The sequence below is a fragment of the Chrysochloris asiatica genome, unplaced genomic scaffold (genome assembly GCF_000296735.1).
Source record: "Chrysochloris asiatica unplaced genomic scaffold, ChrAsi1.0 scaffold00150, whole genome shotgun sequence".
Classification (NCBI taxonomy): domain Eukaryota; kingdom Metazoa; phylum Chordata; class Mammalia; order Afrosoricida; family Chrysochloridae; genus Chrysochloris; species Chrysochloris asiatica.
In genome coordinates, this window is record NW_006408668.1 from 6,873,954 (window position 1) to 6,885,876 (window position 11,923).

Here is an 11,923-nt window from a genome sequence, read left to right on the forward strand (position 1 = left end):
CCTTCTCAGCAGCTAACTAATAACAAGAATGAAGACTGCTTAAGGTGGTAGTGGTCTTGAACCTAAGTGGTCATTCTTACCACTTCTGGAGCAAAACTATTAAGGAGAAAGAAAAGGAGCGAATGAAACCAAATAATAGTGTTAGAACCTCTAAATCTGTTAACGAATAAGAATGCTACTATGCTGACACAGTACAAATGAATGGCATTTAAAATACGTTTTAATGAAAACACTTTTTTACCATCTTCCAATAAAAATTATTGACATTTTTTCCACTCTGAACCTGCTCTGGCATTAGGACTGAATTCCTTCCTGCTCCACAGGTTTGAGGTTCCACTGCACCACTAACTCCCCAGTGCTCTTGAGGCACGTGTTAGATATGCTCTCCTCTGTTGGAAGTCCTTGTGGCAGCTTCAGTGGCTGGATTCTGAACATAAGAAAATGCATTCAGAATTATGCCAGGCAACATTTTTTTTTTTTTTTTAAAGCAGTTGATATGCCAAAGAACAAACCTTATCAAATGTTTAACCACTTTCAGTTTTGCATTCACTGACGGGATATTTTTGTGAACTTGAGGAGTATGTGCCTGTGAACAAGGGAAACAATGCTATGAATCAGTCATTTAGACAATTCTTTGTTTCAGTAGAATGTTAAGCTAAAGGCTCCTTCTGTCTAAATCAGAGCTACAAATAAGCTATATTACATAAGAAATTTGAAAAAAGAAATTATAATATAAGCTTTAAAAAGGATAAAATTCTAAGAAAAATTTTAAATGAAAGATGACTAAAATAGTTACATACTTTTTGTAATCCAAGCATCTTTATTACATCTTTTTCCCAATATGGACGTCTTTTTGTACTTTTAATCCTTGTAACAATATGCAGTTTATGAGGGTTTTGTGGATCGCCACCGTATTTTTCATGATCTGCAGCTGAAGGTTGAAACACCTAGAGAGGAAGAATTACAAATGGTGCATTTCCAACTTCTACACAGTTTCTTATTCTTTGTGCCTCCACTGCCTTTCCTGCAAAGAAATGCTTATAGTGCCATACCTAAGCTTTATATGGACTTCTGGTGTGGCACTATGGATAAGCAATGGACTGAGAACAAGGCTGGCAGTTCAAACAGACCACTTGATCCTCGAAAATCCTATACAGGGTCACTATGAATCGGACCAAACTTGATGGCACTTGACAACAACAAGAATCTCTATATAATCCTGAACTGCAACATGAACAGTTTTCCAAGTTTGATAACTCAGTAAGATGGAGTCTAAGAAAAATATCACACAGGTAAGATTTGTTTTTTACTTTTGTTTAACCTGTATATCCAAGTAGAAACAAACAAATGACATTAAAGGGTTGAGAAGGTCTATAAGGTGAACAATATTGTAGGGAGGTTAACACCCCTTAGAACAATCAACCATGTGAGATAAAAAAGGCGGCATTTGGGTGGCCAGGAAGCAGGCTTGCAGAATGTGCCCTTTGGTTGTTTACATGATTATATATTCCTGAGTGTTTTTGTGTATATACCCACCATACACCCCCCCCCCCCCCGAGGGAATAGAAACAAATACTGTTGAATGAAGATGCACAGAAGAGACTGCAGTCATTGCAATGAAATGATGATGTTCTCCCATGGAAACTATCACTCAATTCACAATAAAAACTTAACACGGGTTTCCCAGACTGTAAATATTTACGGCAGCAGAAAGTCTCATCTTTCTCCTACAGAACAGTAGGTAGTTTCGAATTGCTGACCTTGGGGTTAGTAGCTTGACTGGTAACCACTACGCTATCAGAGGCTCCCGAAGGATTGCAATTAATGATATGAAACAAAATGTGTATAAACTGAATGGAAAACTGATTTGCTCTGTAAATCTCTACTCAATTTACAATAAAAACCCCAAAAAGTTGAAAAGGCAGGAGAATTAATCAACCATACTTTGAGCCAGCCGTTGAGAGACATCCCCCAGCTCCATACCTTCCAGAAGGTCAGGAGCTGACTGACAAGCAGGGGAAACAAACATAATGATTAAAAATCATGTTAAACGAGTATTACAAGAAGTATGTACAAAGTATACTATGGAAGCACAGAACAAGGACTAATAATAAATTCTACCTATGAGGAATTGGAAAAAATTCCATAGAGCTGACATTGGATCTGATTTTCCAGAAATCAAAAGACTCTGGGTAGCTATTCCACAGAAAAACTTGCACAAGTAAAAGTAGGTATGGAAAGAGGATGTGGACTGCACTGCTGTTTGTAGCTGGAAAAATGGAAAAAATCTATATTCCTCAATAGGAGACTAACTAAATAAATGCTAGCAGGGGCTAACATTGAAAGATAGCCTAATATATTCTTGAGCAAAACTAAACAAACAAGAAATCAAATTGCCACATTACTACGTACAGTTGTTGTTAAGTGCCACCGAGTCAGTCTGACTCAAGTGACCCTGTATAGGATTACTGAGATCACAAATCCCTATGGAAGCAAAAAAGCCTCATCTTTTTCCTGAGGGGTGGCTGATGGATTCGAACCACTGACCCTGCCCAACACTATCCACCAGGGCTCCTGTATGTGCACTTTGCTGGTAAGTGCCATCTAGTTAGTTCCAACTCATAGCAACCCTGGATATGGTTTCCTGGTATGGCGTTGTAGGATCAACACTGGACGGTGAACCACAAGGTCGGCAGTTCAAACCCATCAGCTGCTCCTCGGAAATCCTATAAAGGGTCACTATGACTGTGAACTGACTCGATGGCACTTAACAACAACGTATGGTTTCCGAGGAGCACCTGGTGAGTTTGAACCGCTGAACTTAGGGTTCAAACCAACTTCGCAGTCCAGTGTTTATTCTACAGTGCCATACCAAGCCTCTCGTTTGTGCACTAGAATATGATTCTTAAAATCAATGTTTGTAAAATATATATCCATACCCAGACATTTGTAATAAATACAAGATGGAACAGATACAAGATCGTATACATACTAGGATCTTGTATTTGTATCAAATGCATGGGTATGGATATATATTTTATAAACACTGATTTTAAGAACCATATTCCATACCCATTGTTGTTGTTAAGTACCATGGAGTCAGTTCCAACTCATAGTGACCCTGCACAGGGTTTCTAAGGCTGCAAATCTTTACGGGAGCAGAAAGCCTCATCTTTCTCCTACGGAGTGGCTGGCAGTTTCGAACTGCCAACCTTGCGGTTAGTACCCCGATTCATACATGTATATTATTGGAGCTTTAAAAGTTCATAGGAAAATAGAATCAGTAGAGAATGGAATTTTCCACAAACTTTTGGAAACCCCCTCACGTATATGATGTTGTTAAGTGCTGTCAAGTTGGTTCCAACCCATAAAGTCCCTGTATAGGGTTTCCGAGGAGCAACTGGTGGGTTTGAAATAATCCTACAGTACCACACAGGCATCCCCTCATATATATATGTGTGTGTGTGTGTCTGTACACACACACACAGACACACATACAGAATAATACTTACATATGCATAAAAGTCTAAACACATTATATCAAGAGTCATACCTCTGGGGAATCAAAACGAGGTGGTGGTGGTGGTTATGTGTGTGAAGTCGGTTCCGACTTATAGCGACCCTGTACAGGGTTTCCAAGGCTGTAAATGTTTATGGGAGCAGAAAGCCTCCTCTTTCTCCCACGGAACAGCTGGTAGTTTCAAACTGCTGACCTTGCTGTTCGCAGCCTGATTTGCACTACACTACCAGAGTAGATTTTTTTCAAACAGATTTCATCAAAAAGAGGAATCAAGTTCATTGACAGTCACATGACATTGGTAAATGAAAGCAGCTTCAGAAGCACTGCTACGTAGGACATGGTTCACATCTTGAAATATAAACAACAGAACAGGGCGTGGAAGGCGTTGGCAGCAGTGGTCTGAAGATGGTGGGATTAAAGGGATTTTTAGGCTCTGTTTGCTTGTTTGTATTTCTCTAGGGCCTCTGAACAGCCTTAGGGTAAAAGAAAAGAGGCAGGCAAAGGATAGGATAAATGCGGCAAAGAAGAGGAGTAAATATATAAAGAAACAGTGTAAATGAGCAAGGAATACTTGGGAAAAGCAACTAGGTCAGTGTAGCTAAAGTGAAAAAAAAGGGAAAAGATGAAAAGCAATGCAGGGGAAGAAGTTAAACTATGCTCCAGGAAGGCTGGACCTTTAGAATTCACTTGCAGGGATACAAAGTCATTAAAGATTTGAAGAAACATGGCCCTATTTCAAAAAGAGATTCAGAAAGAGAATAAAATGAACTAACTGAATGTGGAGGACTGGGACAAGGAAACCCATTTAGAAGTAAGTAAAGGTCATGGTTTAAAAACCTGAATGCAGTAGTTGTAACAGCAAAGGAACTGCTTTGATGATTTGGATAGTCTGATAGAAGGATCTGGTGGCTGCTGAAGGAGGAAGAGGGGTAGAGATCCACTCAGGTGACTCCAGTTTGGGAAGCTAGGTAGAGAGCAGCAGCATTAACTGACATAACAAAATAAAAAGAGCACCCTCTTGTGTGGAGGGAAAGAAAGATCATGAGTTGAATTCTGGATTTGTTTAATCCGAAATACCTAAGAGTTATCCAAGTAGCCAAATCTAGGAACCAGGTGAGAATGCAGAAAAAAGTTCAGAAGCTAGGTAAGGGGCTGGGGTCAACACTGATCTCAGAATTATTATTTTATGAAGTTTCACACTTATTTACTCCAGCTGACATTCAAAATTGTTGTCTTACTATGTGATTATATTGACTACTAACATTGTTTAAAACGAACATTAGCATTTGTAGCTACTCTGTTTTGTCCAGAAGTTTACAGACTAAGTATATAAAAATAGGAAATGAGGCAACACAGCTGTGAAAAGGGCAGCAGCAGAAAGATCATGAATTGAAAATTTATTTTAAGAATTGCTGTTCTTCAATAAGATAAAGATAAAGAAGTTTGATACTGGGAGCAAGCGTTAATTGCTACAATCTGATGACTGGACCTTTGCTTATGGATGCGGTTACTCAAAATTCCAACCGAAATGGACGTATTCTTCATATCAAGGATCAACATTGTCTCCTCAGTACACTGGGTTAATAGGGACAGGCAACTTAGACATTGGGTATAAAATGGACGGTGGGCGGGGGGTGGTGGTGGATATAAAGGCATGAAGTGGCTGGCTCACAAGCTTTCCTGGGTGTGCTTAGTTTCAGAGTGTGGAGGATAAGGTAGAATCCCCACTCAATAACAGTCTTCCTCTTTTCCAGGTGGATCTGGCAGAAGGGGAGGGAGGATGATGGCAATAGGAGTTTATGATTCAATTGTGAGTAATTGGTAGTGGGATTAATCGTGATTGTCACAACTGTAATTGTAGAAGACATGTAACTAAACAGAGGGGAATAGTTAGTCTTTCATTTCAGGAACAGAGGACCCCAGGATCATTAAGAAGGTGGAGCATGAGATCCTACTCAGAAAACCGGTGACAGCAGAGACGGTGGCAGAGGTGATGGCATGGAGAGATAAAACAGCTGTGGCCTCCAGACCCATGGACTGAGAAAGGTTGTGTGCCTGTGGGCAGGAGGCAGGCTTGCAAAATGTGGCAAATGGACATTAAAATGAGTAAGCAATTCTTGTTTTGTATGTATACATCAAACATTTTTGCTTTGCTCATTTGTGAAAAATAAGATATAAAAGGGAAGCCACAGGGTGGAAGCAGGGTAACTATTGTTACAGGGAGCTGAGTGCAATCACTGAGATGAAATAAAATGCATGAGTGGTTGAAAATAAAGCTGAAGATCTTGTCTGTTTACCTTAATTCATAATATAAAGTTAAAAAAAATAATTTCTGTTTTTTTTCCTATTCCAGTGGGTAGTGCCTGGGATCTTAAAAGACTGCCATCAGCCACATATGATACAATACTTTATTCATCTGGAACAATGGAGGAAGGAGAAGGCAATGGGTCACAGGTCTAACTACCTCCATGAACTACTACCTCCTTTGCCATGAGACTAAAAGAAATAGATGGTGTCCAGCTACCATTAGTGAACATTTTGATCAGGACTCAATAGATGGATGTTGCTCAAAAGGAAGAAAACTATAGGATGGAACTTCAAATTCTTATTGCAAACTAGACTTACCAGACACACTCAGACTGCAGAGACCTCCAAATCTATTGTCTACAAAAAACTTTTCAACCCTGAGTCAAAACTATCCTATAAAGTCACCTTTAAACCAAATAAAAATTTACCTCAATGATGTTTGCTTTGAGTATTGTGCCCTATTGAAGAATTATCTAGATGAGATTAAAGCGACAACAGTAATTCTACAGCAGAGAGCAGAGAATATATATTACTCAAACAGTAGGGATATGGCGACACAATCGATGTATGTGACCAATGTTAATGAATTAATTATACAAGTGAAAATTGTTAAATGAATTTCACCCAAAGTAAAAGTAGAATAAAGACATCTCTGGTGAAAGAACATCAAGTACACTAATGGTGCAGTAGTTCACGGTGATACTATTTCACCTTTTAAAAACTGAATGGAGGCCTGAGTCAGTGCTTTGTTAAGAGAGTGATGCTGTCATTGTTAAGTGCCGTTGAGTGGGTTCCAACTCATAGGGACCCTATGTAGGGTTTCCAATTAGCAGCCGGTGAGCTTGAACCACCAACCATGTAGTCCAAACTGACCTCACAGCCCCATGTTTTATCCCACAGCGCCACACCAGGACTACAAGAGAGTGATTTGTTGTTGTTGTTGTTGCTGTTGTTAAGTGCTGTCAAGTCGATTCCAACCCATAGCGACCCTGTATAGGGTTTCCAAGGAACAGCGGGTGAGCTTGAATCGCCAACCTTGCAGTTCAAACGACTTTGCAGTCTGATGCATTAACCCACAGTGCCACACCAGGAAGGTACACTTACACCTAGAAGGGAAAATGCAAGGGCCTGAAATAGAGATGGTCACTTGCTCTGAAGTGCCGCACAGTGAGAACCGGTGGAGAAGAAAGGCTCACTGCTTTCGAGAAAAAGGAAAGAAATCAGAAGCTGGATTAAGTAGAATCTAGGATGATGAAAACACACGACGTGTGAAAGGCAGCGGCACAGCTAACAACGTCACTTACATAATTCCTACGAAGTTTCAAACTCTGCACCGCTGCACGTATCCAAAAGCAATGTAACAGAAAAAGCTTTCAATATGAAAAACATAGATACCTTTTTAAAACTTAGTATGCTTTAATAACAGCAATATTAAAAAACAAAAAACTTGTTCTTACTTTATCAGGAATTCTTGACCGGGTAAATTTGTGACGAATCCAGTCTGTACATATGAGAGACTCCGTACCTTTTGACACGGTCTAAAATATGACAGGAAACATTTGTTGTTTAGAACTTTGTTTAGTAAATCTCTATCGACAAATCTTTAAGGGATAAAAATCTGGTATGACCTAACCTATAATTTTTCAAGGTTTAATCTCAGAATCTCAGTAGGATTAATATATCCTAAGGAGCTCTGGTAGCGTAGTGGTTACGAATCGGGCTGTGAACCTTAAGGTCAGCGGTTCGAAACTACCAGCCGCTCCGCGGGAGAAACACGAGGCTTTCTACTCCCATAAAGATTTACACCCTCGGAAACCCTGTACAGGGTCGCTATGGGTCGGACCCGACTCGATGGCACTTAACAACAACAACAACAATCCAACCATTAACATGTTACAAAGCTGAAATACAGACTTCTAGACCAGAGGCTGGCATATTTTTTTTGTAAAGTGCTAGACAGTAAATATTTAGTTCCGAGGGCTATGCAAGCATTATCTAAACTCAACACTGGAGTTCAAGACAGAAGGAGCCACAGACAATTTATAACCAAATGAGTATAGCTGTTTTCCCGTATAGTTTTAGTTACAAAAACAGATGGTGTGCTAAATTTGGACACTGGGCCATAGTTTGCCAAGCCCTGCTCTAGACAATGTACAATTCACCCTCACAAATACAGTGTAAAAGAAAAGCAAAATGAGTTCCCAATTTTCCTTTAGGCCTAACAATGCCATCACTGTTACTTCTCATCTCTTATTCCCCTTCTGTACTCCTGTAATCTTGTTTCTCTCGGGCTGCTGAAGCAAAAGGATTCATTGCTATAGCTTCACAGCAAGAAACTCTGATCATGGGTAATCATGGGATGAGGGGCAGTGCAGGGACTGATACTACCAGCAATCATTTCCTTCCAGACTTCTCTGTGCCTCAGAAATGGCATAAGCAGCTAACGGGTTCCTTGACAACAGGAAGGAGGGAATGCAAGGGGTAAAAGAAAAACACAGGACTTGACACTGGAAACACTGGGCTTCTAGTCCTCATTCTGCTGCCAATCAGCTGTGAGTAATCTGACAAGTTGCTCATCCCTCTCTGACAGTCAGAATCCTCAGCTATATGAAGGAAGTAATTCTGCCCGTACAGCATGGATCTGAGGTGAAGAGAGTCTATGTAAACCACCTAACATTACCATGGGCAACCACTAGCAGATCGATATCAAGACTCCTGCCCTTATGAACAGATTAGGCTGCACTTTCTAAAAGAAAGATGGGAAGGACATATATGAAAATGTTGTTCTTGTTAAATGCCTTAGTCGGTTCCGACTCACAGCGACCAAATGTAGGGTTTCCAAGGAGTGACTGGTGAGTTTGAACTGCTCTACTTGTGGTTCAAACCAATCTTGTACTTATCCTACAGTGCCACACCAGGACTCCATGTACAAAAGTTGTTGTTGTTAAGTGCTGTCGAGTCAGTTCTGACTCACAGCGACCCTGTATAGGGTTTCTGAGGAGCAGCTGATGAGCTTGAACTACAGATCCTGTGCTTCAAACTGACCTTGCAGCCCAGTGCATTAACCCATAGAGCCACACCAGGACCCCATATATGAAAAGAAACCACCAATATTCTCTGGGCAATTGTTTCTCTTTCTACTTTTCTCTATTTAAAAAAATGTCTGTCATTAAAAAATGTACCACTTTCATAACAGAAGAAAAAAAAAGCCCCAAACCTTTAAAAAGATCAAGACAGACCAAGGGGAATCGATAGTACTAATTTGTTAGTGGCATGATCTCCAGGAAAAGATCTTTTCTGATCCTAAATCTTTAGGGATAAAATAGCAGACAAATCATAAATACATTTCTCTATTAAATCCCCCAACAATAATCAAGAATTTATGGGTTAAGCTGAGAACTCTAGACTCATGGAAAGAGAAAGGCTGTATGCTGGTGGCTAGGAAGTAGGCTTGAAGAATGTGCCCTTTGATTCTTTAAACTTTAGAGTATATATTCCTGAGCATTCTTGTGTACATCAAAAAACAAAAAAACACCAGAGGGAATAGAAGCAAATACTGGTAAATGATAATGCATGGAGGGGACTATAATCATTGCAATGAAACAAAACACAATAGGATGAATTCAAAACCAATGTTCTCCCATGTCAACCACTCAATTCACAATAGAAGCTTTAAAAAAAACAAAAACCCCCAAAATAGGTAAAGGAGATAAATATGATTAATGATAGAGTGCACACTCTGTCTAACGGCATACAAGTTCAAGAACTCTCAAAACACCATGGGTCACTCAAAATGCAACTGCAGACTAAATGTGAACAGTAAGCAGCTTCATAGTATACTGCTACACATGCAGAGTACATAACTGCAACTTTCTCACAAACATAACTGAACACTACTTCGCTCCCTCCTACTAGAATTAGTCAAAGAGATATCTATAAGAAGACCATTTCTTCATATTTGTGAAATGATTTTCCTAGAGTCCAATAGGAGGAAAAAGCTTATCTCACCTGTGGTACTTCGAATTTACCTGCTAGGGCTTTTCTAGTCAGCGTCTTCTTAATTCCACCAAGTAACTGGGTGTTGTTGTTGTTGTTAAGTGCCGTCGAGTTGGTTCCGACCCATAGCGACCTTGTACAGGGTTTCCGAGGCTGTAAATCTTTACGGGAGCAGAACGCCTCATCTTTCTCCCGCGGAGCGGCTGGTAGTTTCAAACTGCTGGCCTTAAGGTTCGCAACCCGATTCGTAACCACTACGCTACCAGAGCTCCTTAGGTGCCATCAAGTCAGTATCGACCCATAGTGACATTATGCACAGCAGAACCAAACACTACTCAATCCTGGGCCAACCTCAATACTGTTGCTACGCTTGAGCCCATCAATGCTGTTAGTTAGCCAATCCATCTCGGTGGGGGTCTTCCTCTATTTCTCTGACCCTCCACCTTACCAAACTGGTGAGCTTGAATCGCTGATATCCTTCTCCAGAGACTGGTCCCTCCTGACAATATGTCCGAAGTATGAGAGATGAAGTTTGGCCATCTTGGCCTCCATGGAGCACTCTGGTTGCACTTCTTCCAAAAGTGACTGGGTGGGACCACTCAAATAAGGTATACAGGACTCTAAGCAGCCCTGGTAGTGTAGTGGTTATGAATTGGGCTGCTAACCTCAAGGTTAACAGTTCAAAATTACCAGCTGTTCTGCAGAAGATGAGTCTTTCTGCAACCATAAAGATTTACAGCCTTGGAAACCTTGTACAGGTCGCTATGAGTTGGAACCGACCCCACAGCACACCACCACCACCAAGGCTAGAATTGGTCAGTTTTGCCCTCCAGCTAGGTTTAAAAGGAGCTGTCTCAGAAGCAGAGTCAGAGGATCCCAGGACTATCAAGAAAGAAAAGCATGAGTGGAGTGTGATATCCCTACTTGGAAAAGTAGAGGTGGTGGCAGAGGTGGAGACATGGAGGAGTTGTAGGCATCTAGGCCCATGGACTGAGTAAAGCTGAGTGCCTACGAGCAGGAGGCTGGCTTGCAGAATGTGCCTGTTGGACATTTACAGACTGACTAACAGAGCTTGGTAACACCTGCCCAAACAGGGCCGAGGCCAAGGGGCCACATGGCTGTAAGGCTAAAGACAAGAGAGAGACGTGTCTGCAGTAAGGCAGACAGGAGGCATTCCTGACTACAAAACTACTGCATCTTAAGTTGTTTTATGATCCTGAAATTTAACCTGTTCACTTTCCTAATAAACCCCATACTCATAAAAACAACAACAAAAATAATATGTAGGTTAATGTGCTGAGCTGCAAGGTCAGTTTGAACCACAAGGTCAGCGATTCAAGCTCACCAGTCACTCCTTGGAAACCCTAAACAGGGTTCTTATGAGTCAGAACCAATTCAAAAATACTTAACAACAATAACAACATATTTGTATGTTTAGTTATTAGGAAAGAGGAAAAGATCACTGAGAAAAGGAAAGAAAAAAACATTAATTCTTAAAAAAAAACACTTACCTGTAGACTGCCTGGGGGTCTCTGAACTACTAAGCGCAAAATCCCCGCCATTCAGTTTGGTGATTCCTCTCTTTAGAGACTGTGCAGAGCAGAAAATAAATCCACAGGTCAAATACAAGGAAGCTTCAAAATGTTTGCGAGCAAAAATTTCTTTATGTTTTCATTCCATTTTCCTACAAATTTTTTTAAACCCCTTTGTATGTCTTGGAAATGGATAAATGTCCCTTCTATAGTAGTTACGAATTGGGTTGCCAACTGCAAGGTCAGCAGTTCAAAACTAACAGCTGTTCCACGGGAGAAAGATGAGGCTTTCTGCTCCTATAAAGATTTACAGCCTCGGAAACCCTGTACAGGGTCACTATGAGTCGGAACTGACTCCATGCACATAACCACTATAGTACTAAAAGCAGAAAAAAAAATTTTTTTAATTAAGCAACAGATTAACTGCAAACCTGTTTGAGTTTGAACAATAAAATATGAGTTATATTAATATAAGGATAAGAAATAAATTTCAGGATGAACCTTGAAGACATTACGCTGAGTGAAATTAGTCAGTCACAAAAGGAGAAATACTGCCTAAAACCATTAT

General features: G+C 40.4%; 1 protein-coding gene across 1 annotated transcript; it reads right to left on the reverse strand.

Annotated features, from left to right (window-relative positions):
• Window positions 1-200: 200 nt before the first annotated feature.
• MRPL30 (mitochondrial ribosomal protein L30) lies at window positions 201-11,412 on the reverse strand. The gene is made up of 5 exons (XM_006870749.1): window positions 11,335-11,412; window positions 7,285-7,365; window positions 801-947; window positions 513-586; window positions 201-427 (listed from the first exon to the last, which is right to left on the reverse strand). The coding sequence occupies exons 1-5, from the start codon at window positions 11,383-11,385 to the stop codon at window positions 295-297; spliced, it is 486 nt and encodes a 161-aa protein (XP_006870811.1). The 5' UTR covers window positions 11,386-11,412; the 3' UTR covers window positions 201-294.
• Between the last annotated feature and the right edge of the window lie 511 nt (window positions 11,413-11,923).

Bases quoted from the DNA above. Each gene is read 5' to 3' on its own strand.
- MRPL30 (XM_006870749.1), bottom strand. From the start codon at position 11,385: ATGGCGGGGATTTTGCGCTTAGTAGTTCAGAGACCCCCAGGCAGTCTA. The intron at 7,366-11,334 runs GTAAGTGTTTTT...GTCATATTTTAG, and splicing joins GACCCCCAGGCAGTCTACAG to ACCGTGTCAAAAGGTACGGA. The intron at 428-512 runs GTTTGTTCTTTG...TCTTATGTTCAG, and splicing joins GTGGTTAAACATTTGATAAG to AATCCAGCCACTGAAGCTGC.